This window comes from Podarcis liolepis, assembly GCF_965112155.1.
Source record: "Podarcis liolepis genome assembly, chromosome: 5".
Classification (NCBI taxonomy): domain Eukaryota; kingdom Metazoa; phylum Chordata; class Lepidosauria; order Squamata; family Lacertidae; genus Podarcis; species Podarcis liolepis.
The window spans coordinates 82,743,378-82,769,781 of NC_139556.1; the positions used below are offsets into that span (position 1 = coordinate 82,743,378).

The 26,404-nt window shown below is 40.5% G+C and overlaps 2 protein-coding genes across 9 annotated transcripts in view; both read left to right on the forward strand.

Moving 5' to 3' along the window:
• Window positions 1-1,921: 1,921 nt before the first annotated feature.
• On the forward strand, window positions 1,922-22,569 carry MLF1 (myeloid leukemia factor 1). 8 transcript variants are annotated; one of them, XM_083504538.1, is made up of 10 exons: window positions 1,988-2,165; window positions 6,873-7,026; window positions 11,571-11,612; window positions 11,735-11,779; window positions 12,795-12,839; window positions 17,089-17,175; window positions 17,561-17,689; window positions 19,043-19,202; window positions 19,426-19,558; window positions 20,204-22,569. In XM_083504538.1, exons 1-10 carry the CDS (start codon window positions 2,119-2,121, stop codon window positions 20,316-20,318), a joined length of 957 nt encoding a protein of 318 aa, XP_083360664.1. In that variant the 5' UTR covers window positions 1,988-2,118; the 3' UTR covers window positions 20,319-22,569. The 8 variants fall into 8 exon arrangements, with proteins under 8 accessions (XP_083360670.1, XP_083360664.1, XP_083360666.1 ...); XM_083504541.1 differs by lacking the exon at window positions 1,988-2,165 and adding an exon at window positions 3,361-3,477; XM_083504540.1 differs by lacking the exon at window positions 11,735-11,779.
• Window positions 22,570-25,210: 2,641 nt separating this feature from the next.
• Window positions 25,211-26,404, forward strand: part of GFM1 (G elongation factor mitochondrial 1) — a 36,985-nt gene continuing 35,791 nt past the window's right edge. The window contains 1 exon segment of the mRNA XM_083504112.1: window positions 25,211-25,327. Within this exon segment, the coding sequence (XP_083360238.1) occupies window positions 25,280-25,327 (48 nt within the window). The 5' untranslated portion in view covers window positions 25,211-25,279.

Genomic DNA, 26,404 nt, shown 5'->3' on the forward strand with positions numbered 1-26,404 from the left:
CTGAGAATGGAATGTCATTTATGATTATAGTAGTAGATAGGTAGCCGTGTTGGTCTGCCATAGTCAAAATAAAAAAATTCCTTCCAGTAGCACCTTAAAGACCAACTAAGTTAGTTCTTGGTATGAGCTTTCGTGTGCATGCACACTTCTTCAGATACACTGAAACAGAAGTTGCCAGATCCTTCTATATAGTGAGAAGGTGGGGAGGGGTGTTACTCAGAAGGGTGGTGGGAATGGGAGATAGGCAGATAGCTGAGAGAGCCTCTTGACGACTCTTAACGACTGTAATAGGTCTTACAGGAAAAGGCAAGGGGTGGGAAGGTGAGAAATGGTTTAGTTATGTATAGTGAGATAAGAATCCAATGTCTTTGTTCAGCCCAGGTCTTTTCATGGTTTTAAGTTTGGTAATGAGTTGTAATTCAGCAGCTTCTCTTTCCAGTCTATTTCTGAAATTCCTTTGTACTAAAACAGCTACTTTGAGATCTTGTATAGAATGTCCTGGGAGATTGAAGTGTTCTCCTACTGGTTTCTCTGTTCTGTGATTCTTGATGTCAGATTTATGTCCGTTTATTCTTTGGCGTAAGGTTTGGCCTGTTTGTCCAATATAGAGAGCTGAAGGACACTGTTGGCATTTGATGGCATACACAATGTTAGACGATGAGCAATTAAATAGTCCCGAGATGGTATGTGTGATGTTGTTGGGGCCAGTAATGGTGTTGTCCGGGTGTATGTGGCAGCAAAGTTGGCATCTGGGTTTATTGCAGGCTCTGGTGCCAGTGTCTGTGTTAAGTGCTACTGGAAGGAATTTTTTTATTTTATTTATGATTATGTCATTTAAAGCAGGACAGCTTACTTCCTCTAATGATTCAGATCATATTTCCGCTGCCATCACAAGAATCCAATACTTAGTTTTGTCAAGTAAAAGGGGGAAATGAACGATAAACCATGTCTTACTTATGAGTTTGTGGGTGCCAAAGTTTGTGGGTGCAAGGCACCATCAATTCCTAGATTTAGTTAAGTGTTCAGTGCTTGGAGTGTTAAGATGGGTTGCTGGACACTGAATTTAGCAGTGTCAAAATGAGTGCTCACTGGAAGGACAGATCGTGAAGCTGAGGCTCCAAGACTTTGGCCACCTCATGAGAAGAGAAGACTCCCTGGAAAAGACCCTGATGTTGGGAAAGATGGAGGGCACAAGGAGAAGGGGACAACAGAGGACGAGATGGTTGGACAGTGTTCTTGAAGCTACCAGCATGAGTTTGACCAAACTGTGGGAGGCAGTGGAAGACAGAAGTGCCTGGCATGCTCTGGTCCAGGGGGTCACAAAGAGTCGGACATGACTAAACGACTAAACAACAACAATCCATGATGCAACTGCATTTGGAAAGGTGCGGGGTGGTAATAAAACAATTTATTCTGATAATGCTGTATATAGATTTGGTTGCCGCCTCTCAAAAATGATAAGAGAGTTGGAAAATGCATCAAAGCAGCATACAATTTAAATTACATATTAATAAAACAATTAACTCAGATATATTATCCTGCTTTTTAAAACTGCTGCTGGTTTCTTTCGTTTGCAAAATGTGTACGCTTTTTATGTATTCGTTGTTATATCAGACTCCTGTTTTAAATTTATTTAAAAAGCAAAAAAACCTCTCATGGATGGATGGATAGAAGGAAGGAAGGAAGGAAGGAAGGGCAGCCTTCATGTTAACTCGGCGCTGCCTCCTTGGCACCGCAATACCCATATGACGGGTAGCTTCTCCCCGGAAGCCGGAACTTTGGGGCGGAGGGAGAGGGGCGGCGGCGGAACAGCGAACTGAAGACCACTTAAGGCAGCCGGGCCCCAGAGGGAGGCCGTGCCTCGGAGCCCGTTGCCATGGCAGCATTCCAGCCCTATTGTCGCCCGCCGCCATGTTGGATGCTCGCCAGGGCCAATGGGAAGGAGAAGCGCAGGGTTCCGAGGGGGGCGTGGCGAGTGAGAAGGGGCGTGGCGGCCGAGCGGGCGGTTCGCCTCCTTAGAGCCCGTCGTCAGGGGAGGCCCGCGAGCGGCGGCAACACCTCGAGCGGGACGCGGCGGGCTGAAGGAGAAACGCGAGAGGCGCCTCAGGAGCCGGAGCCATGTTCGGGGGTTGGTCCAGAATCTTCGAGGAGGATCCTTTCTTTCGGTGAGCGGGAGGGGGGGGGGTCGGCCTGGGTTATGAGGGGGGGGCTGCGTGGGGGGGGGCTCCGTCCCTCACGGCGTCGCCCTGAGGGAGGCGGTGAAGGCGGCGTTGGCGTTTCCCCCATTTGCCCCATAGACATTCCCTCTGGGATGCGCATCTCTCCGTTGCCTTTTCCTCTTCTTGTCACACCCCCGCCGACCGTTTTCTGACCTTCCTTCTCTCCAGACGTGTGAAAAAGAGAGAGAGCGGAGCCTGACGGTGGGGGGGGGAACCCTCAAACACAACAATAATTCACAACCCTCCTTTTAAGGTCGCTGAATTCTCTTTTACTATCCTCCCCACCTCAACCTTGCTTATTCACTTCAGCAGAATTTGCCTCCCCGCCCCCGTTGCGAAGGTGCAATAAAAAAAGTTTGCATTTTCATGTCCTCGCTGGATCTGGGTGCAGGCCCTTAAGCGTAGCTGTCAACTTTTCCCTTTTTTTAAGGGAAATTCCCTTATTCCGAATAGGATTCCTCGCAAGAAAAGGGAAAAGTTGACAGTTATGCTCTTAAGTTAGGTGAACGTGCACCCCTTGAAATCGAAGCGATAATAACTGCGTTGTGGCCTCGTTGATTTCCTTGGGGGACCCTAAGCTCGACTAAGTTAAGTTTGGATCCAGTCCAGATTAGTCCCTCTGCTCCCACGGAACTGTGTTATGCCTGGATGAGGCGTGCAATGGAAGAAGAGGGCTGTAGTTCATGAAAGCTTGCTTTACAATAAAGCTGTTGGTTTTAAAGATGCCCCTGGTCCCCCCCCCCCCTTTTGGTGTGTGTCTGAAGCCTTCCCAGAGTTCTGGAACTGAGCCACTGGCCTCCTCAGGAAAAGAATGGTTGGAGTGTTCTTTTGGTGCCTTGCTAAGATTTGGTGTGAGCAGTGCTGTTCTCAGGACCTGGAAGTAAAAGGGGTTCAGTCCCATGTTTCCAAGATGCTGAAAGTGGCACCTATATAAACAACCGTATTTTCTCTTGCTCCCAAGAAGTTTTTAAGTTTCGTGCTGAAATGCTGAAAGGGATGCCTTTCTAAAGCCTTTTTAAAACACTGCGTGTTTTTTATTTTTATTTTTCAGATAACAAGTGGTTGTTGTTTCTGTGTTTACTTTCAGAAGCCTAGCATCTTTTCATGTGTTCCCTTTATCATTGTTACTTCTGCAGTATAAAAAACGTGGTCTCCAGTAGCATGAAATAGCATGAAAGTGCACAGCAGGAAAAACACAATTAAAGACATTTTTAGAGAGCAGTTAATGACCCTTTTGCAACTCAGTTTTTTATGTTGAGTAAGTACTGAAAATTAGAAGGCATAAAACTTATTTCTTTTTTTATATAATTTTTTAAATTGAGTTGTACATAACATATTACAATTTAAACATATTGTTTGCCCTTCACTTTTAGGATTCTCAGAATCCCTAGACTTCGCACCGCCCTTCTCTGGTTTTCAATGTCAATCCCTTTTTCTTTCAGCTTATCCATGTTTTAACTAATTTGTTAACAACAGCATTACCTTTTTCCATTGTGTTTTGTACATTACAAGTATTACTCTAATCCTGCCAAAGTTTTTAGTTGTTTACAATGTTCTCTTAAATAAATTCTATATTTTTTCCCATTCTTTGTTAAACTTCTTCTCATCCCGGTCTCTGATTCTCCTGGTCAATTTTGCCATTTCGGCATAGTCCATCATCTTCATTAGCCATTCTTCTTTGGTTGGAACTTTATCTTCTTTCCATCTCTGGGCCAGTAATATTCTTGCTTCTGTTGTCGCATACATAAATAGTCTTTTCTGCTCTTTCGGAATCCCTGTACCTAAAATGCCTAACAAAAAAGCCTCTGTTTTTTCACAAACGTTATTTTAAACATTTTCTTCAATTTGTGGGAAATGATATATAATGTATTTCATTTTGTTCTGTCACAATAGAACATGGGGTGGGAGGAGAGAAAATGATTTATGTTCTTTTAAATAGCTTAAAATATTACTTTTCTCCTGCAGTAATCTAGGCCAAATGCACCTGGGAATCATTCTTCTTGTTCATATAAATTTTACATATGTCAGGCATTGTATCTGGTTAATCCTAAACACACTTACTAGGAATAAAACCCATTGATCACAGTGGGACTTACTTCTGAGTAAACACTGCATAGTCATCCTTTAATGCTACAATCCTATGTAGGCTTACCTGGAAATAAGGCTGAGTAGATGGGTATTATAAAAAAATATATATAAGGCTGTGATCCTCTGTATATTTAATTGAGCTCTGTGTGGCTCACACTCAACATGTATAGGATCTGAAGTTCTGCAACTTTCCTTTAATTACATGTTTGTAAGGAACCCTAAATAACTTCAGCATTTGACATGGTGGGGGAGGACCTATATAGCAAGCTTGTGGTTGACCTTTTAACTTTTATGGCCTGGTTAAACCCAGAATGGGTTTAAAACCAAATTCTGATACAGTATTAGCTTTTGCTTGATGAATGCCCAAACAGAAGTTATATAACTCAGTGGGCCATCTTCATGCCTAGGTCCATACTTAAAAGTTGTAATCTGTCTTGATTATATAGCTCAGTTTAAGCTGGACTCAGGAGGCCTAATGCTTTCTTAACACTGTATATGCAGGTGTTTTGGTTTTGGGAACTCCCTTAGTTAGTACACACCCAATCCTGTCTCTGATGTATCCCCTTAAGCTAAAATTGTACAAGGTCACACATCCTTTGAAATCTGAATGGAACTTGTGGATGATTTTACATAGTGTCAGCAACTTTTTAGATTGCTCTTTTAAAGTCCTTGACAAGGTTCTCAGCTTTTATGTCAGCTCTGCAGCCAACTCCTACTGTATTGAAATCCAGTGGCACTGATCCAAAGGCTTGCATGCACAGGCAGCTTCTTTCCTTTGCACTCGATCCTCCCTCTTCTTAACCGCAATCTTGTCCTTTTAGTCTTCATGTAGAAGTCTAAACGTATCTTGCTGCTGCTTAGGAAGAAATAGATGGGAGGTGCAAATGAAGCAAAAGTATTGGCCTGTGGATACTACACTTCTAGAAGGTCCACAGTAGTGTTGCTGGATTGGGACCAAAGGGTTCATTACTGACTCTGAGCCTCAAATTAATCCTGCACCTAGTTTCTTTTACTAGTCATCTAATTTCCTTTGCAATTTAGCAGAAATTAAGTTTGAAAAGTGCATAGCAAGCACCCACTAAAGCATTTTGGGAATAGTCTCTACAGGATGTTTGTTTTGGTTTCTTTATTGTCTGCCTACTCTTTTGCATTTGGAGTGACATGAGGGAGTACCTGTTAATAGAACCCATGCTATGTACATGTGGGAAGCAATAGAACCATGGATGGATGCTGAGGCCAGCAATGCACAAAGTCCTATATAGAAGCTGTCAACATGTAATGGTAGTCTGATAAATAGAATCCTATCAGTATAGGGAAAGGAAGTGTGAACTACGAAGCTCCTAGTTCAAATCTCACAATTTTATGAACCTTTTTCCAAAATTCAGGGCTCCCAACTATTACAAAATAAAACAATTACAAAATGTGTGTGTGTGTACCCACACACCATGTAGGGACTGTGCAGTTCTGTTATTTTAGTAACCATAATGGCTGACCATTGTCTGGTTTGGAAGCTGTTCAGAGTCTAATCCAAATTATAATAGCAAGTGCTATTCTAGACATTGCAGACTAGATCATCATGCAAGTGGATAGGGCTACTTCACATTGGAGCTAATTTCTAAAACTGTGTACTAATAGGAAAGCTTCCTCAGCCTCACAAGGATATATCTTGATCTGGCAAGCTAGAAATACTGTCTAGGATAAAATTGGTTTTATAAATGTCTCCCTGACCAAGCAGCTGTTCCAGGGAAGCTCTAGTTGATCTCAGTCAAAATGTTTTCTGGTCCTGCCAAGTTTTTTCCTGAATAGCGCAGACAGGTGCAGAAACAGTTTCCCTCCTGCAAAAGACAGTCCTGTGCATTTAGTTAGCCAAGAAGTTCTCTGTATTATCTCACTCTTGATATTACAGTCATCTGCTGTGGCTGGTCTCTTGTACTGAACCGGCTGTTCTAATAAAGCATTTCTGTTAAAAAATAAATTATGCAGACTAAGCTCAAGGGATAAGAATCTATAGGAGAACAGTCACAGCAGACTGGCTGCTGTTTCCATGTTGAAATGATGCCTATTCAGGTGCCAAGGACAGAACAATTATATACACTATCTCAGTCATTTCTAAACTGCATGCCAGAACACACCAGTGTCAATTGGAAGAACTACTTGCATGCTCAGAGAAATGGTTTAGACTCCTATGAAGCTCTAAGAGCCTTTCAGTTGGCTTCCTTTAAGAATAATAAATTTTGCTGTGAGTCTGTATTAGGAATGATAATATTGAATGAACCCATTCTACCTGTTACAAAATTATCTGACCTTAGAGGATGTCACGTTGCCACTCTGTATGAGTCACTATTTCGAGTATGCCACTTCCTAATATTCTTTGTGTAACAGCGATTTTGATTTTAATTTAAGACAGCAGTATGCTATGGCTGTCCTAAGTAGGGTAAACACTGCACTCTCTCCATCAAGATAGCAGTTTTACACCTTGGAATCTTGACTGTTTTTTCTAAATGCATGGCTATATATGAGCTGTTTTTCTCTCTCTCTCACCCCTGCCCTTAATATTATCTTTAGGGATCCATTTGCCGCACACAATGATCATATGCGTCGTTTCTTTTCTGAACCTTTTGGACGAGATCCATTTCTCTCAATTAAAGATGGTGGGGAAGGAGCTCTACATCAAAGAGGACGTCCTGATTCTCAGGTTGCTTTGAGAGACAATCACAAGGTATGTCATTTTATAGTCTTGAAGGTTACCTGCAATCAGTGACAAAGTATGGTGGATCTCAGCTTGCTTCCCCACTCCCCCCAGCTGTTGGTTTGGTACTTGGGCCAGTCAGTTTACTCTTGGTGCATCTCTCATGTAAATTAGAGATAATGATGTTTAACTCTCCTTGTAAATAACCACCAAAAACTAGAATATTAACTCATGGAGCAAATAAATTAAACAAGGTTTAATGTGTTGAAACTTGCATTCTAACTGGTCCCGTCTCCTGTAGAAAGATGTATTAGTTGGCACATTGATCCTTAAGTTTATTTGATTATGCAAACCTGTAACAGTACTATAACATCATGCTTAGTGACGTGATAGTATATTCCATCTAAGGCTGCAATCCTAATGGTGAACCCCATTGAATTCAAAAGGACATAACTTCTGAATGGACATGGTTAGGGTTGCAGTCTTGCTGGCATTGCAAGTCTTGGCATCAGCTGATAAAGAACTTAAATAAATTGACAGGAAACTTAATAGACATAGCAACTTCAAATATGTAACTGTAATACATTTTGCTTTACTTATATATTCACTATTGTACAAGGTATCCACTTATGTAATGATAAAGTAATATTTCTGCTTCAAAAAATGTGATGGTTACATTTTTATTTTGGTTCCTGGGGTTTGGAAGACTGTATTTATTTAGGTGTGTTGACTTTTACAATATCTTCTGTTGGCTACTTAGTGTCAAAACTAAGCCTGTGGAATTTGCATTCATGGGTAACATAACCACAGGGGGTGTGGAATTGTGCCAAGATCAGTAAACTATACAGTGGGAACTGATGCTTTAATAAAGCTAGCAGCAGCAGAAACTGTCACCTGCGGGGTAGCCACCGGATTGTGTGCTTCTAGTTTAGAAGCATTTCTATTTGTAACGTAACAGTTGGGTTTGCTTCAGATTCAGTTCTGCTTTTGTGAGCAGCATCAGACTTTTCAGCAAACGTTTAAACATTTAATCAGATATGCAAAGATGCACTTGGGCTTCTCCATCTTTTGTTGCAATTGCAAGCCTGGGAACTTACATTTAGTTGAATGTTTCCCCGAACTCTGATAATGGCTCTTGCTTGTCTCCAGGAGGATACAGGGGTGTGTACAGAAGTAAAAAAATGACATTAGCTGCTGTACTGACTGTTATGTGACCCTCAAAAGGTTGCTCAGAATGGAATGTGGCCCTTGAGCTGAAAGAGGTTCCCCACCCCTGCCTTGAATTACAGGCTTATATCTACAGTTCAGAAAAGAATACATAGTTAACTAATCATTTGTCTTTTAAAAAGACCAGATAGAGCAATGCAAACACCCCCATTAAAGCCCTCACATTTTATTTTCTATTACAAATTCCAAACACTCTTGCTCTGAGTGCCTGTCATACATATTGCACATCTAAGAGTACGTTAGAACTCGGGGAGCTACCTTAAACCATTGCACAACTCTACACTGGACAGTAGAAATCTTTTTGGCTGTGGAGATTCATATCTTACCCGGATCAGAAATCGGGGAGTTATTCTGACCTGGTTGAACAGAAAAGGGCCCAGAATATGTTCCTTATAAACATACTTGGTATCTGTTAGTATGCCAATTCAATTCACCTATCTGAAACAATTGCATTTAAATTGATGGGCCAAGTTGGTGCAACAATTGTTGGAACACATAGAGACTGCCTAAGCACTGTTTCTAAATAGAGTTCTTTCAGTCATTCAAGTTTTTTACAAGCTTGTTTTTCTGGCAATGGCAAAAAAAAAAAAAAATTAAGTATTTGATGCGGACCAGTCTATATGCTTTGTTGTTGTTTAGTCATTTAGTCGTTTCTTAAAACTTCTCTGTAGCAGAGCTGGGGAATCTGTAGCCTGCTGGATGTTTTGAACTTTGAACTTCCATTGGTCCCAGCCAGCAAGGTTGATGGTCAAAGATGATGAGAGTTGTAGCCTAGCATTGTGTTTTGAACAAATAAATTTAAAAAATCATGTTAGTTGACAGCCGCTGAAACAGTGTCAACATACAACACACTCGGTTGCACATGGTAGCTTATTTTAAAGTTCAATGACTCTATGTATCTTAACACTGTATATTGTATGTGACTTATTATGGTCTAAAAAAACCCCCAAACTTTGTAAGAATGCTATTTAGGATTATAATGTGTGTTGGGGGACCCTAATAAGCCCTTCAAGCATAAGCATACAAAGGGGCTGCAGTTTATAACCAGAGTGCAATGCTTTTTTAGGAGTTGAAAACAATCCTAGGTCTCAATATATCCAGTTACAGAAGGATACACCAAAGCAGTGGGAGTTTGACTGGGGGATAGAATTACCCAGCTGGAGGGGCTTTGCATTTAGGAAGTAAGGTTGCTGTGCTGATGACTGTCTCTGCACCTGATCATATTATTAGTTCTTGGATTTACACAGACTGTGTGTTATTGCATTCATTTTACAAGGACATAATGTGTAGAAACCTGGAAAGAATCAAGTTCTCTAAGAGTAATGTTTAAACTGATTCTCCCTCTGAAATGATGTGAGCTTATGTTACTTCCACATATTGCTTTCGTCTGTTATTTAGCATTATTATTTCCTTTCCTTTCTCCTAATAAAATCAGGCCCATTTAACACAAATCAACCCACGTCTTTTGCAGCCGTCAGTAGTCTAATTGGGATTGGTCATACGTAATGTTAAAAATATTCCTTCGTTAAGAGATTAATCTTAACACCAGTTCGAGCAACCTTCACTATTCCAGCTGCTGCTAAAAAGCTTCTAGTCCGTATTTGTGGAAGGCCAAACAATACACACTAAGACTGCAGCTTATGTGGGGGTTACATTCTGGGGATTGCACCTAAAGCCAAAACTGCATATAGTCAAAATACATGAGGTGCAATGGTGGGTGGGATTGCCAAAGTTTCCCCCCCAGATGCCTGTTCCCTTTCTGCTCCCCCCCCCCTTTTTTTTGGCGAAGCACGTAAAGCTGAATGCACACAAATTGAATGTGCATAAGCTTACTTACTTTTTACTATATTGCAAAACAGGCTGCTGTGGCAGCATCACTTACCAGAATAAATACGGTACTCCTCTTTGGTTGAGTGCTGGGAAGATTTTCCAAGTGTGTGTCTGAATTCCTACTGCCCTCCAAAATAAAGTTAAGTTACTGTTGTCTGACTCTGGGGAAACAAAGGAGTAGGAATTACATGAGGATAGAAATAAATGAGTTTTAGGAATGAAGGAGATAGAGATGGTAGGTGATAGATGGGCACAGTTGGTTTTGCATGTCCATGAGCCTTTGCGTTGTAAAACATAGTGTTAAATGAATAAGTACAAAATGCCTATTGTAGTAAAATACATTTTGATGTGATAGCTTGATGTAAGTGTACCTTTCATGCATGCTTTGGGGAATTCAGATTTATATCCAGACTCTCCAATCATTTTTTCATGCAGAGATATTCAAGACCAGTTGGCTGAATTCTCATATTAGATGGTGTTTATAGCATCATCTATTTATATGTGTGTACTAGCATATAATTTCTTCACTGTGGATTTATAAGTCAGACCATTCTGTATATGGTGATAGATTTACTCAGAACTTCTTTGCAATGACCTTTGAAACTGCTGACATGGGAGAGATGATTTGGTTTAACGCCAGGGTTCTATGAATATTTTAGAGAATATGTATGTATTTCATTGCTAACTCTACATTAATCTCTTGCTTTTACATAAAATGAATGCTTGTAGCAGAGTAGCTGCATCACTTATTTTAATTTTTGTGACCTGCAGTTTATTCTAGCTCTTTGAAATTTAGTTACCAAAATTTATCTGTTGAGTAGGAACAGATTTGTTGGTTTTAATCAACTTCTCTCCATCTGAACTGGCTAATCGTGACTGCAAATAAATAGAATTGAATATCTGGAAAAGCAGGAAAACTGTAAAGTACTGTATAGAACTTAAAGGTACATGGCAATACTTTGGTACACAAAAGCACATGTATTCAAACTTAGGCACTTTCAATTTAAACATAGTTTATACAATCTCAGGGACCACATTAGATGTGACAGAAGCAGCCATTTTTCTTCACATTTCCCTGGTCATGTACAAAGCAGGGGTGGGGGGCATCTAATTGTAGCATCAAAAGGGATGCATAGGGGTGAGAGGAATGGAATAATCCTGCTTCCCTTGTCTTACTTGTCTGTAGCTTGTTGCCCATGGCACTGTTCACTCAGCCTAGTTCACTTCAGATAATGGATCCAGGTTGTTATGGGAGGAGTTTGGATAATGGATCATAAGAAGATTATGTGGTGGAGGGTTTGTCTCTTATCCCTCCAGTAGTAAAAATTAAACCCACCCCCTGCTTACATGTAAACAGTATGGCTGCCACCGTCACTTCTATTTTGGTCCTTCATTGTTTTGGTTATGCTGTGCCTTATTTAAATTTGAGCTAGGGAGTTTTAAGTCCCCCCCCCTATTAATTTGAACCATCTGACACACCATGCAGCAATTCACATAAGGTGATATTTTTCTTTCAGACGAGCTGTTCCCTTATGCCTTTTGGCAGTTTTGGTGGCATGGTTAGTATACTAAATGCTAAACTCTGTCTTCTGGTGATCTGGGCATGCCTTCCTTCTGTATTTTAATCTTTAAACCATGTTACTAATATACAAATTTACATGAACTGATGCTTCTTTTTCAGGCAGCGAGTTTTCCGCTTATGCCTTTTGGCAGTTTTGGTGGCATGGTCAGTATACTAAAATACAGATCTCTAATGCTTGGTGATATAAGCATGTTGTTGTCCTAAGGGCCCATCCAAAATAGTATTCACTTTAGATTTTGGTCCTTCTCTGTCCCAGAAGAAACTGTAAAATACTTCTCCTGCATTTATAAAAAAATATAGTACGTTAAAAATAAATGTATACGGATTAAATTAATAATTTCATTTAAATACATTTGTGTTTTACAAGTATGTATGGAATTATAGTGTTTTTCTTTCCATTCTTTTCTTTTTGTTGTATTTTTATGCACCTTTAGTTTCTTTTTTTTGTCTTTTTCACTTTATTTTGTTTAATTGAAATGTTTTCAATAAAATATAAATAATTAAAAAATACATCTCCTGCATACAAGTTTCCTCTTCCACTCTGTTGGAAGTGTAGGTTCAGTTTTTTAAAAGTTGTGTGAACAATGCTGAATTTGCACGATTCCATTTTCACTGGTCTGCTCCCCAAATTGTCCCAATTTGTCTCAAATGGGCCAGTGGTAATAAGGTTAATGAAGTAGCTGAGCTTTGGGATTACGACATAACTAAATTAGTTTATAGCATATTAAATCTGCAGCTGGAAATTTATGAAATTCCTAGGTGATCAAGTGCAGTGCTGGAATTTAACAGTTTAAAAACTCAAGTGTTGGGTGACAAAAGTTCCAGTAAAAAAGGAGACAAGGCAGGATGATGGTACAAGACATTTGCCTGCACCAGTAGCACATACAGCCTCTTCAGTAAGGTGAAAATGTCACTCAAAATTTAGAAGGTAAACTAAGTGGCAAAAAGTGTGAGCTGTGCCACATATGCAAATAGCAGCAGATGATTTCATGAAAAACTACAATCTGATTGTACCCTGCATGCTTTCATTCTTTAGATCAGACTTTGCCATGCTGATGGGAGTTGTAGTCTCCCATCAAGAGGTTGCCAGGTTGGTGAAGGCTGCTTTAGACAGTAGCACTAATGCAGTAATTTATATGAGCTGGTATTTCTCTTTCAGGCAATGAGTTCCCCCCTTATGCCTTTTGGCTGTTTTGGTGGCATGGTTAGTATACTAAACAAACACGAGTTTCTAATTTTTTGCTGATGTGGGCATGTCTGTCTGGTTCTGTTTCTGCCCCCTCCCACAATGCAGTAAGCTTTGTGAAATGCATTTTAGAATCCTCCCCCCATTTGTGAACTAACTATTAAACTTCCTGTGCAGACTGAAATTATGCTAATATGCAAGACCATCTCTCTTTTCTGCATGCATGAAATAAATTGCCACAAGGGTAAAAACACACAAGATTTCCATAAAGTCTCTGAACTGTTTTTGTTACACTGATTTGGAGTACAGTAGTGGTGTTTGCATTGAGAGAGGTCTAGAATGTTATTTATTGGACTATTTCTTTTTAATATGCAAAGAATAGTGCATGTTCCAAAAAGTTACGTTACTAGAGAATAGCACTATATCAAGCAAGTGGCTGGTTCAGCTTTGGGTCTACTATGCTAATGACATAGGCTTCTCTCCTTTGACCTTGAATAACATTTCTGTGAAATGTGGTAGATACCCAGAAACTTCTTTAAGGACTCCTTTTCCACCTTTGGGTTTCTTCTGAGACCTTTTTCAAATGAATGCTGAAAAGTAGTACTTCTACTATAGAGGCACCACATTTCCCCAGCATTCAAGTTGGAAAAACTTGTTTGTTTGTTTGTTTGTTTGTTTACTGATTTCTTCTTTTCTCAAAGTACGTCTTGCCCTTCTTCCTGTTGGCATGTCCACTGCTGCTGCTATGGAGTGTGATAATGTCTGTGATACCGTTACTCAAGGCAGGGAACCTTTGTCCCTCCGTATGTTGTTGGACTAAACCTCCATCACTGACCATTGGCCATGCTGTCTGGGACTTATGAGAATTGTCCAACAACATCTAGAATGTTGCCTACCCCTGCCTTTAGTGATGAGTGAGATTCTCCGCATCCATGTGCCTTGCACTGCTCTGTGGTATTTAGCCTGCTGTTTTGCAGGATTATTCCAGCATAGGAGCACTCACATAGCTTTTAAAGAAGCAGTGAACATCTGCAATGCCACCCCCCCCATCCTTGTAACATTGTCCTGGCAGTTGGCAAACAGTTGTTTTTTAAAATGTTAATTATTTTAATGGTCTGGTCCCCTCTTCAGTGTTAAAGTACAGATTTGAACTCATTGGGTTCTCTGCTTGCAAGAAGATAAATAGCAGTCAAATGATTTCTTTCCTCCCTCACAATCCATTGTGTAGAATGGGTATCTCACAATGCCTTTTACTTGAAGCTAGGGAGACAGTCTAGCTAAATGTGGTTGGGATATTCTTTGAAGTTTGGTTGTCTTCACAAGCTTATCTAACAACTTTGACGCTTAATTGTTGGCATTCTGTTGCTGACTTCTTGCTGGGCTTGAAAAATTGCTTCCTTTTCTTTCTATGCTTTGCCTAGGACTATTATAATTTTGAAGCTAATAATATATTTTTAAATTGATTGTATTCCACATATAGGGACGCGGGTGGCGCTGTGGGTAAAACCTCAGTGCCTAGGACTTGCTGATCGTAAGGTCAGCGGTTTGAATCCCCGCGGTGGGGTGAGCTCCCGTCGTTCAGTCCCAGCTCCTGCCAACCTAGCAGTTCGAAAGCACCCTTGAGTGCAAGTAGATAAATAGGGACTGCTTTATAGCGGGAAGGTAAATGGCATTTCCGTGTGCGGCGCTGGTGCTGGCTCGCCAGATGCAGCTTCGTCACGCTGGCCACATGACCCAGAAGTGTCTTCGGACAGCGCCGGCTCCCGGCCTCTTGAGCGAGATGAGCGCGCAACCCTAGAGTCGGTCACGACTGGCCCTGTCGGGCAGGGGTACCTTTACCTTTATTCCACATATACATAAATCAAAATGCACAAACTTAAACGGAAAAAAGAAAATATAGAAACTTATGTAGAGGGAGCAAAAAAGGAAAAGAATAAAAGCAGAAAGGAAGAAAGAAGTAAGAGATACGAATATATACCTTTCATAATAATTTTCTTATCAATCTGAATTGTCTCTCCACATTATGTTTGGCATCCGAGTGTATTCCACAGGGTTGTGAATTCACTGGTCATGGAATGCAGGGAGCATTGCGCTTATAAGAAAAACAACTTCTGTATTTTTTGGTCTACATAATTCCAGGAGACAGTTTATAAATGTATGGGAACCATTGTCTGTTGAAGTTTAAATAATCAGAGATGCTTTAATGAAGCTTCCAGAAATTATGGCTTGGAAGTTAATACCACAGCTTCTTGTTTTCTCTGGAAGGTATACCATTTACTGTTCTTGAGGTTCAATTTCCCTGGCCATTTCTTTATTCGCTTTACTTTCTTTCTGCTTCCCGGGCCCTTTTCTCAAAAATTACAGATATATTTGCAGCCTAGCATAGACTATACCAAGCAAATATCTATAAGATGTGCCCAGTTCTGCACAGAATTTGGGTTTAATTGCCAATAAATGTGAAGCTTTTTGGCACACAGTGTTTTGCCAATTAACACTGCAGGTTCTTTAAAAGATCTTTTGTAGTCAGTCTATGAAGGAAAATATATTTTTATTTGAACAGAATAGGAAAACCTCATCAAACAGCAACAACAAAAACCCCCTCAAACAGTAAACCTTCTTACAATGAGAAATAACCCCAAAGGAACAGTTCCAAAGAAACAATACCCTCCCTCCACCAGATCCAACTGTGGAAAGCCTCAGCAGTGTTTGGTCCATCATCCGCTTTCTCCTCAACCACGTTGCCCTGCACCATTTGTACCTGCCTCAACAGGTGGGACTGGATATGTCCACAGCCATCACCTGTGCATATATGGGCTCCTAATCTGGGCAATCAAGCCCTAACTGGACCACTCTCAAGGGCAGGAGTGCTCCTGCAAGGACTCACAGGAAGGGTTGGCTGCATAAAGCCAAACCTACACCTCCTCGCTTTTTCTCCTGCATTTTCCACTATACATGGTACATAAAGTCACCATTATATCTTACATTAATCCTCTCAGTGAGCCCAGTTTACTTCCTATAAAGGCTTTTGCATGCTTCTGCTAATGTTTCATGTGTCTTGTGCTAGTAATCCATCGGCTGGAATGCATGTGACAAATGGTATCTATGTAAACGGAAGCCTTGGTAACTGAGAAGTCATAACAGACACTGGAGCCAAGTCAACAGTCTTTCATATAAGCCTACTTGTTGTGCACTCTCAACAGACCATATTCTCCTTTGCAGCAAGTGAAATTTTATTCCTAAATTACATATAATAAATCATAGACTGGAATCTGAGTCATAGATTCTTTTATCAACTCATAAATTCCTGATCTAGGCCTAGCCAATTCAAATAGTCCATACAAAAGAGTGCAGCTTTTTTGAGCATTTAATGATAAAAAATAATTAATTTTTGTTCCCTTTACCCCAGTGAATAACTACATAATGTTACTGTATAAAAGAAAAAAGGCAGGAACAAGGTGTTGCCTTTTAATACCTTGCAACATTCTCAAATTCACTTGTGGAGGGCTTTCATTTTTTGAGTTGGCTTTTTTTTTTCAACATTACTTTAGCTACCTTTGTGATAGTTACTTCAGGCAGTTACTGTGCAGTAGGATTTCAGAAATTTACAATGGCTGGGAAATCTCTCCTAAAAATTCTTACATGAAATCAGTCCATCCTTTGACCAAGTTCATTTGAGGTTAATGAGAAAAGCCTTTCTGATCCCTCTAGAGAACTGTATTTCAAAAAGCCTCTCACACTTTCCTCTCTAGTAGACTAAGGGCCAGACTAGAGGTGACATGGGATCTGCCATGGTTTTGGTTTTGCTAATTAGAAACCCCACAGGGCTGCTTTGGAAATTGGGGAAGTGTCGCTTTGGAAGAAGGTGCCTAAGCCTTTCTAACTAATGCCTTTTCTGCACTCTGAATTACTCCCTGCTTCCCAGCTGCTATTAGATCTGCAGAGGGGAAAAGACAGATACAAATCAAATCAAAATGCTTGGTTTAAAAAGCATCATGTGCTCACCACCTCACACACATGGAATCTTTGTTGTTGTTCCTTGTACTCGTACTTTTTACCCTGGTACTCTTGCTTGCTTTTAATGTTCGCTTGTGTTTTTTTTTAATGGGGATTATTAAAGGTGGTCTCTTCCCTTCTTCTGCTGTGCCCTTCAAAGAAGTAAAAATGTATTTGTGTGCACATATATATATAAATATATACACACAGTGTCAAGAACCTCATGGTGAATGTATGTTTCTCCTTAATTATCTTTTCAATTCTCTTCTGGCAGAACATGGATTTCAGGGATCATTTCTCTGCAATGGACAGAATGATGTCAAACATGAGAAACAGTATGATGGAATTGCACAGAAATTTTGTAAGTTTGTATTTTCCTTAATGTTTAAACTAAAAACTACACAAGCATTCTTCATTAAATTCATATGGTGTCCTGGAGTGTATTTTTACATGCTTCAGGTGCCCAAGCAAGCGACTGCTTACAAATCTGCTGTTATGTACAATAAGCATGGTTCTAAATTCTGTTCTCCAAGTGAATGGCTTCACTGCTTAGTCATTCTGAACACTTGGCAGGCTTAGGACAGCCATTATGGCATTTTGAATACTAGAGAGAGTTGCAGTCCCATAAGATTTTCTCCTTTCCTAATCTAAATGGAGCATTATACAACATTAAATCTAGGCTTCTGCTATGGACTTCTGTCTTGGTGTTTACGCTGTTCTTAATCATTTATTATGTTTAACTTCAGGATAAAATGGCACTTGATCCAAATGCTCACTCATTCAGTTCTTCCTCAGTGATGACTTATTCTAAGAAGGGTGATGAACCTCCAAAGGTTTTCCAGGCTTCAGCTCAGACACGTGTGGCTCCAGGAGGGGTAAGTTAGTCTCTTGGGGTTTGGGGGTTCCCCGTTGAGATGAATCAACGGATTTTGAATGAAGGATGGGGCAGTAATAATGTAGAGGGAGCATAAGCTTTGTAAATCTTCATGTTCATAACAAACTGTAATTTTACCATTTTAAACCCCATTTACAACCCTGGTTTGCAGAGCAAGTACAAACCATTTAGATGTGGTTTGCTGTGGTTTCCTGGAAGCAGACAACTAAGTGGTGGGCACAAGTGAGTTTGTGAGCATAGAGTTCATCCCATAGTGCCAAACCATGGGTTTGTGTTGTGTAACTTGGCCTACTGCTTCTTATGGCATTTATCAGTGAGATTAGTTGAAGAGGAATGTTGAAGAAGCTAAGCAACAATACACATGAATATATCCTACAATGCTACAAATAACTGGCAGTGGCATAAAATAGGTGTCATCTGTACAGACCAAGTACTTGACTTTTAAATGCTTATATAATGCTTAAGATGCCCTTTCATTGGCTTCCTCACAGCTGTTACATCTAATTTTGTTAAGAAATTTGAATTTGAATTTGAACCCTGAAGTCAGGTTCATGAATGATTATATATAAGCAGAAGGCTGTTGAAAATAACTTATAGCAGATCACTTCAGAGCTCTAGCCAGCACTTGGTTATCAAAAAGCTTCTAATAATATACCTATGAGCATGCCGATAAGCAGAAGCCAAGATTTTCAAGTTGGTTAGCATGACATACTAATAGTTGGTGTCCCTTTCATGTAGCAAATACCAACACACACTTATCTCTGAAGCCGAAAGGTCCATTCACAGGCTATATTTAGATTAGGCTCTGGTGGTTTTTGAAACCATTCTAACAGAGAATAATATCAAGACCTTGAGGTGGTAGGAATAGATCCCAGCTCCTTTTTTGTGTGGATCATAGACATGCATGTTGTGGCCATGGTTCAACAAGTAATAGTGAATGCAAGTAATAGTGAATTAAGTACACAACTGGGTATTTGCCTTGTCTGCCCTCTTTTTGCTGCATCAGTTCTTGCTCCTGAAGAAACAAGCTGTTTTTTAAATGGAACAGCTGCTTATCTCTTCAAAATGGCAACTGCCGCAGTACAAATGAAGGTAAAGCTCCAACTGTGTTTGGTTCTATATTGTGTTCAGATGTTAGCATTTGTTGTGTGTTTGACATGCTGTTTCCTTTTCACTTCACTCCCTGTTTACAGCAGAGACAAGATATTTGCATACACTGTGTTCATAATCTTGTACAGTTTGCTTGAAAAGGGAAATCCAAAATACTAATTGAAAATATTGTTTCTCAGTGGTGACTTTTTAATTTATTTTTTTTGTGTGTGTGTGTATACAGATTAAAGAAACCAGAAAAGCACTTAAAGATTCTGAAAGTGGGCTTGAAAAAATGTCTATTGGTCATCACATTCAAGATCGTGCTCATGTTGTTCAGAAGGCCAAGAACAACAAAACTGGTGATGAGGAACTGAATCAAGAATTTGTTAATTTAGATGAAGGTAAGAAACCTTGTGGCTTACATGGGTTTTTGTTTGTAGTAACACAGTTCTGCCAATGTTTTACAGAGGTGCACATACATATACATAAAATTTAGTATGGATGTTTTCTCTCCACTTCACCCCCCTATTTGTGTTTTGTATTGGGATATAGTACTTTTAAACACTTCCTGCACTGGTTGCATCAAGTAAGGATGCTCACTTTAAAATTTCATTTGTTGCACAGGTGAAGCTCATGCATTTGATGAACAATGGCAGAAGGAGATTCTGAAGTACAAACCCTCAGGAATAAGAAATGGTATAGATGCACCAAGACATAGAAACACCCATCACATAAGCAAGGAAGATGCAATAAGGAGGTATAAATCATTGTTGTCTTGCTTCGCTGCTTTCCCAGTTTTCTGTAAGAAAAAAGAATGTCAGAATGCTCTCACTGAAGTAGATGTCTCCTGTGCTTTGACAGTTTTGTGCAATTACATTTGTTGGCTGCTGTTGACAAGTGTTGTGATGCACCACCCATGCAAGCACACTTGGGTTGCGGCTGGATTGCAGGTGTGGGAGACCCAGTCTTGATCCTGAACTTTCCAGTTTCAGTTTGACACCTTCATGAGAAGGGCCTTCAGAAAAAAGAGCCTGTGGAAGAAACATGGGATTGACTTAATGGTCCTGCATGGATTAAGATGACTGTAAATTGGGCTGGGGGGGGGAAGGCTGTGTCTTATCTGCCTGCTTCACTCCCTCTCCCGTTAGGAAAGTCTCTGCATTTAACTATGGGTGTGTATTGATTTAAGCAGTAGTCTTGTAATTCTTTAAATGAAATGAAAGAGGGGAGGGAGAGTTTGACCCCAGGTTTCACCTTCTAGTTTTGTGAGGAAACTGATAATAATACAGTATAGCCTTTGCGCTTGCTTGGTTGTTATCTGGCTATGAGAGTTCAGTGCCCTTATTTTTCCTAACCTGTTTCCCAAAGATCAAGTATTCTATCTTTCTAAATACTATTTCAGAGAGAAGACCCCCCGCCCAAGGGTATCCATTGAGGGACCCAGGAAGCCTAAACCTTCTGTGGAGAAGCTCAATATCAAGGGATCACATGTTCCGCTCAAAACCAGCAAAAAATAAATTGCTGTCTGGCTTTTCATGTCATCAGGCTATTTCTTCGGAGGACGCAATAATTCTGGATCAACGACTAAGACCAAGCTCTCTGTTTCTAGCAGTAGTGAATTTTGCTCTCTTGACTATTGAATGTTTGTGATAGCTCCAGCTCCTTGGTAACATTTAGCTTTGAGAGTAGTTAAGGAAAACACTGATGCTGGAAAGCACTTTACGGAGTTATTTTCTTTTTTTTAGGATGAGGCAGAATGTCAAAGCAAATAGTTTGCATTAACAGTGCTCCAGCAAGTGTAGAGCCAAAAACAAAACAAAACATGTATCATTGCAGCTACATGTACAGGTATTCAAGGAAGTACAGTTAATAAACTTCAGTTTTTAACTCAAGCATTACGGGTGTAGTTTTGGTGAAGATCCAATCTGTCAGTGTCTAAAGCATTGTAAAGATGTATCTAGATCTATTAAGCAATACTTTACGAAATAGCATGTATACTACACTTCTAGTCAATATTGATGTGTAACAGTCAATATTGATGAGCCTTGCAAAAAAAGTTAGATAAGCTGCATAAATAAAATTGAATTTTATCATAATTTTTCTGTTTTGCATATCTCTTTACACAACAACCATTTCCTAAATTGTTGGCTGTTCTGCTTCCTTGAAAGATAATCCTCTGTTTCAGCTCTACCATGTTCTTTTCTAAGATTAAAATGCATGTTACTAGCCTCTTCCCTATAGCAAGAAAGTTACTGTCCTACATATTAAAACAAGCTCTAACCTTTTGGGCAGATTGAAGTTAGGAGTCATACTTGAGCTAGAGAGCAACCTAGAGTATAATTTGTTGACATTCTTGTGAAGGAAAAACGGTTTCTGGATTTAATTATTAGATGTAATGGGCTTTTAAATGAATTGTTGAATAGAAAAACCATGAACTAACTTTATCCAGTTTCCATGTTGCACCTGATCGCTGTTCAGATGTTATCAATATAGGTTGCCTAAATAGACCCCATAAGACTTTCTGGGGGCAAAGAACACGAAGAATCTGAATTGCTGCACTTAAGTCATTGGGACATTACATAAGCTCCAGAAATGGGTTCTAAATTTCTCAACATGACTCACTTGGATCTCTATGTATCGGATTGTACTCGTTGATTCCCCTGTGGTTGAATAAAGTACCGTAGGTTTTCTTTCACTATCTAATTATTACAGTTCCTTATATTATAATGCTAATAATTCCCTTTAAGAGATATAAATTGTGGCCACTTGATGCTGGTAGTGCATGTAGGAATTCAAAGAAAGTGACCACTGAAGCCCTTTTCATCTTCAGCCTTCTAAATGGGAGCAAAAATGCAGAAAAACCACTAACGGTGATTGAGGGCTCTATCTAATATTACACATAACAATTTAATGCTCTGTATCTTCTTCTTTTCTTTTGTGACCATACTTTACCCCCTTGCTTGTTCATTATTATTTGGTTCTTCTATTGGTTGATTTCTTCTCTTTTTCTCTTGCAAGTTGTTGTAGTTGATGAAAAAATTGGAAGATGGGGGTGTTCTGATATTTGTGGAGGGTTTTCCTTCAAAACAAAATGAGAATTTGTAGAGAAAAAATTGTAATAAGACTTGCTTTCTTAGGCTTAAACCCAACACTGAGTTAGGCATATTTTAAACCCATTGTTAGATTCAGAGAACAGTGAAGAAGCTGATTTGCTAGATGTGTCTTCACTGTAAAATATACAGGAGGCTCCCATTCGTTTTAGAGATCAGACTTCATAAAGCATTTTTCCAAGTATGGTCATATTCAGCCAGTTAGCTGTAAATTAAGTGAAGTAATGAGTTACTCTACAAGTTTGGTTAAGGCTTGCCAGTTCAAATATTGCTCTTGTATAGTTTCTTGAACTTTCGACACTTGAATTGTTGTGTGTTAGGTAATTAACAGAAGGTACAACATATACAAAAAGGAAAGTTCAAATTAATTATATTTCAGCATGTTATTGTAGAAGATAATCAGCTTACTCATACTGTGAGTAGATCCTTTGATTTTGATAGGTCTACTCTCAGTATGATTAGCACTGACTATCACCCAATTACTCAACCCCTTAAAGTTGCACATGACATTTATATGTATGTATGTTCTTCATGTTGAATAAATGATAGGCTAATACTCATTATCTGGGCTGCTAGTATTGCATCAAAATTTATGAATCTAATGGAGAGTTCATGAATAACACTTGCCACTTTATTAATAAAGGTCTATTCAACATAATGCTATACTTGTCATCTAGTTGTGAGAGTTACATCTTCTGCTAAGGAATAGGCATTTCATATAGTGGATATCTGAGAAACAGCATGATTGTATTTTAAGAAAAGCGAGTATTAGCATCACATTTCCCAAGCTTGTAATTTACCTATGCTGTTGTAAACACCCTTCTATTCCCCAGGCGTTTTTTCTTTTTCTGGGCAGGAGGGGTAGGAGAGATGTTGTTATAATGCAACTCTGTTTGCTGGAATTGTAGTCCATAAACCACTAGCTCCCTAAAATAGGAGCCTAGCTCTCTAAATCTAGTGGAGATGGTTCACAGAATCTAGTAGATGCTGCCAGGAAACACGATTCTGCCCTGGGATGTGGAAATAAATCCCTTGATTTATTAACCTACCATTTAAGATTATGGCTGGCATGTAATCAAGCTAAGAAGTGCAAAGATTTTGAAATTGCCACCTGTTCAGTTTGCTTCCCTGCTCTTAATGTAGGGAACTCCAACATGGATTAAACCACATTTATAGGACAGCATGTGTTCTACATAATGCCACTTTTCCTGGCCAGGTTACCTGGATTTTTGAGTGAAATCTATAGTAACTCCCTTACCTCTGTTTCTATTAAAACAACGGTGCAAAGTTAACATTCAGTTCAGCAAGCTCATTGGTCTATGACCATAAGAATAAAGGAAATTTTTGAGGTGGTTGAGTCAAGTTTCCAGAAGCAGAGTTGCATAACAGATGCCAGTAGTGTTGTGACTGAGTGAACTCCTCCGGTTCAAATTTTGCCTCACCCCTCTAGTTGGCAATGATAAAAGCCTAAGTTCCATGTGTCTGTGGTTCCTGGCCTTTCACAAGGTTAGTTTAGTTACCTAGTTGATCAGTTAGTTTATATTTGCCACTTCATACATAAAGGACAGTTTTATGTTACCAGTACTAGTAATGCCAAGTTTATGTGTAATTGCAAAGTTTTTAAAACACATTTCCTGACTTGGGATGAACATATCTTTTTACAGCAATCTTTAAAGCTTGGAAAGTTAACTTTTGGCTGGGATCAAACTGTCAGCAAAAGCTTTAGTTTGAAAAGGTTCTCTTCACTGTCCCCCATGAAAGATCCTCCAAATTTCTAGCCGTGCTACATGTGCTTGTGGCATTCCACATTCTGTACAGCCTTTTAATTCTCAATTTAGAAGTGCCAAACATAGAGTAGTGAAGCTTGATGAGTCTCTGGCTAGATGCATTATTTGGCTCACGGCCTGAGTTGCTTAGTTACGCTGACCTCCCAAATATTCAAGAATCTTAAACTTGAAAAAAACAACTAAAGCAGGGGTTGGCAAAGTTTTTGTGGCTTGGGCCGGTTCACGGTCTCGCAGATGCAACAGTGGGCCGGAGTGTGCGCGTGTGCACAAACGCTATTCCTACCGCTCCTTCCAGCGCGGAGGTGTGCGCAGCTTCCCATTGGCTGCAGGAGCTTCCCATTGGGCCTTAGGTTGCCGACCGCTGAACTAAAGTATATCAGTTTCTTCTCAAAAAACTGTGTATAAAAACATTTTAAACTTGGAGATAACTCATCAGTAACAATAAAAAGGTAAAGGACCCCTGACAGTTAAGTCCAGTCACAGACACTAGGATTGCGGCGCTCATCTTGCTTTACAGGCCGAGGGAGCCGGCGTTTGTCTGCAGACAGTTTTTCCGGGTCATGTGGCCAGCATGACTAAGCTGCTTCTGCCGCAACACCGAAACCAGAGCAGCGCACAGAAACGCCATTTACCTTCCCGCCGGAGCGGTACCCATTTATCTACTTGCACTGGCATGCTTTTGAACTGCTAGGTTGGCAGGAGCTGGGACTGAGCAACGGGAGCTCACCCCGTTGCAGGGATTCGAACCGCCGACCTTCCAATCGGCAAGCCCAAGAGCTTAGACCACAGCGCCACCCGCGTCCCATCAGTAACAATACACAAATACAAATACACAACACCGCTGTAATCATGCTATTTCACATCACTGGGCTTTTAGAGCTATGTGTGCACTTAGAATCAGGATTTCTATAGAATTGGGATTATCACTCAGGATGAAATTGAGATTCACTTCTCAGCTTTGTTGTGTGCTCACTGGGGTAAAGTTTACTTTTGAAAATACCTGCATCAACACTTGCAGTTTTTATTTATATATGACCTGTGCTTCATTGTAAGGTCCCACCAATTTAAAAACATAATACTGTTTAAAACAAATACAGGGTGGCTCCTAAGAACATATATCTCAAATGTCAGCAGCTTCACGTTGGAATTCCTTTGCTTAAAGCACAGCAACCTTAAGGCCCTGATTCACTTCGATTTCAGAGGCAATGGATATGGGAGGAAGAACAGCCCTCTAACCCACAACAGTAGCTTCACACCCTCCAGGAGAGACCCATGAATGCAAACGAACTGTAGCTTAAAGCAGCAAATAATCCATTTGCGGAGCGGGTAGGGAAAGGACACTACATGCAAACAAGGCAACGGGGAAAAAAAGCAAGGTTGCTTCCTCGCTTCCAAAGCAGATTCCCCTTCGGAGCAGTTCCTCCCTCCTCCCTAAAGGGGGCGCTGCAGCAGAGTGTCCCGCAGGGCAACTCTATGGCCCTACCCCGGAAGCACAAGCCGGCTAAGGCAGGAAGTGGGGCTGGGAGTCGTGGACGGCGTGACATTCAGCGGCGGAGACTGGAAGCCTGTGCGCTGCGCGTCATGTTGCGGTGCCGGAGGATCGTGGGCTCTGCGTTGCCTCGGCGACAGGTACTGAGGGCGGCGAAGGGAGCTGAGCAACCCCTTGCAGGGTTTTGGTGGGATAGGAGAACGAGAAGCCTCGTTGCCTGGGCAGGATCCCCAATGGGGACGGTACTCGAAATTTTGCTTTTCTAAAAATAGAGTTGAATGGCAGACAGAAAACCTGCAGGTGAAGCTTCTGGAGGGCGGAGCCTCACCGTACATTTAAAAACTCATGGCTTCATTTCTGGCAACTATTTGCACACACACATCCTAACAGAACTACAATTTCCAGGGTCCTTAGCAAACCCAGGATTCTCGGGGGTGCGACCCACGCACATTTAATATATGGTGTCCCTGCAGCATTAGGGGAAATCCTCCTTGGTATTCCGCCTGCCTGTTCGTTCGTTCCTTACATTTATATTGGCCACCCACCAGTAAAGATTCCTTGGGGTAACTTGCAATAAAGTTGCATTTGGAAGATAACATCGGTACAGTGGTCCCTGGGTTACATACGCTTCAGGTTACAGACGCTTCAGGTTACAGACTCCGCTAACCCAGAAATAGTACCTCAGGTTAAGAACTTTGCTTCAGGATGAGAACAGAAATTGTGCTCCTGCGGCGCGGTGGCAGTGGGAGGCCCCATTAGCTAAAGTGGTGCTTCAGGTTAAGAACAGTTTCAGGTTAAGAACAGACCTCCAGAACGAATTAAGTTCTTAACCTGCGGTACCAATGTATTAGAATTGACAGTAAACTATAAAAGATGGGGTAGGGGGAACCAACCACTTCTTTACAGCAGAGGAAACTGCTGCTGAGATAATGCAACCCAGGATAGACAAATGAAAGTCGTTCTTCACACAGCAGATAGTTAAATTATGGAGTTTGCTCCCACAGGATGTGGTGATGGCCATCAGCCTGGACGGCTTTCAAAGAGGATTAGACAACTTCATGGAGGATAAGGCTTGCCATGGCTACTAGTCATGGTGGCTGTGCTCTGCCTTCACCGTGTTCTACCTTCACTGCCAGAGGCTGTATGCCTCTGGATACCAGTTGCTGGGAGTCACGACTGAAGAGAGCGCTGCTGCACTCCAGATTCTGCTTGTGGAT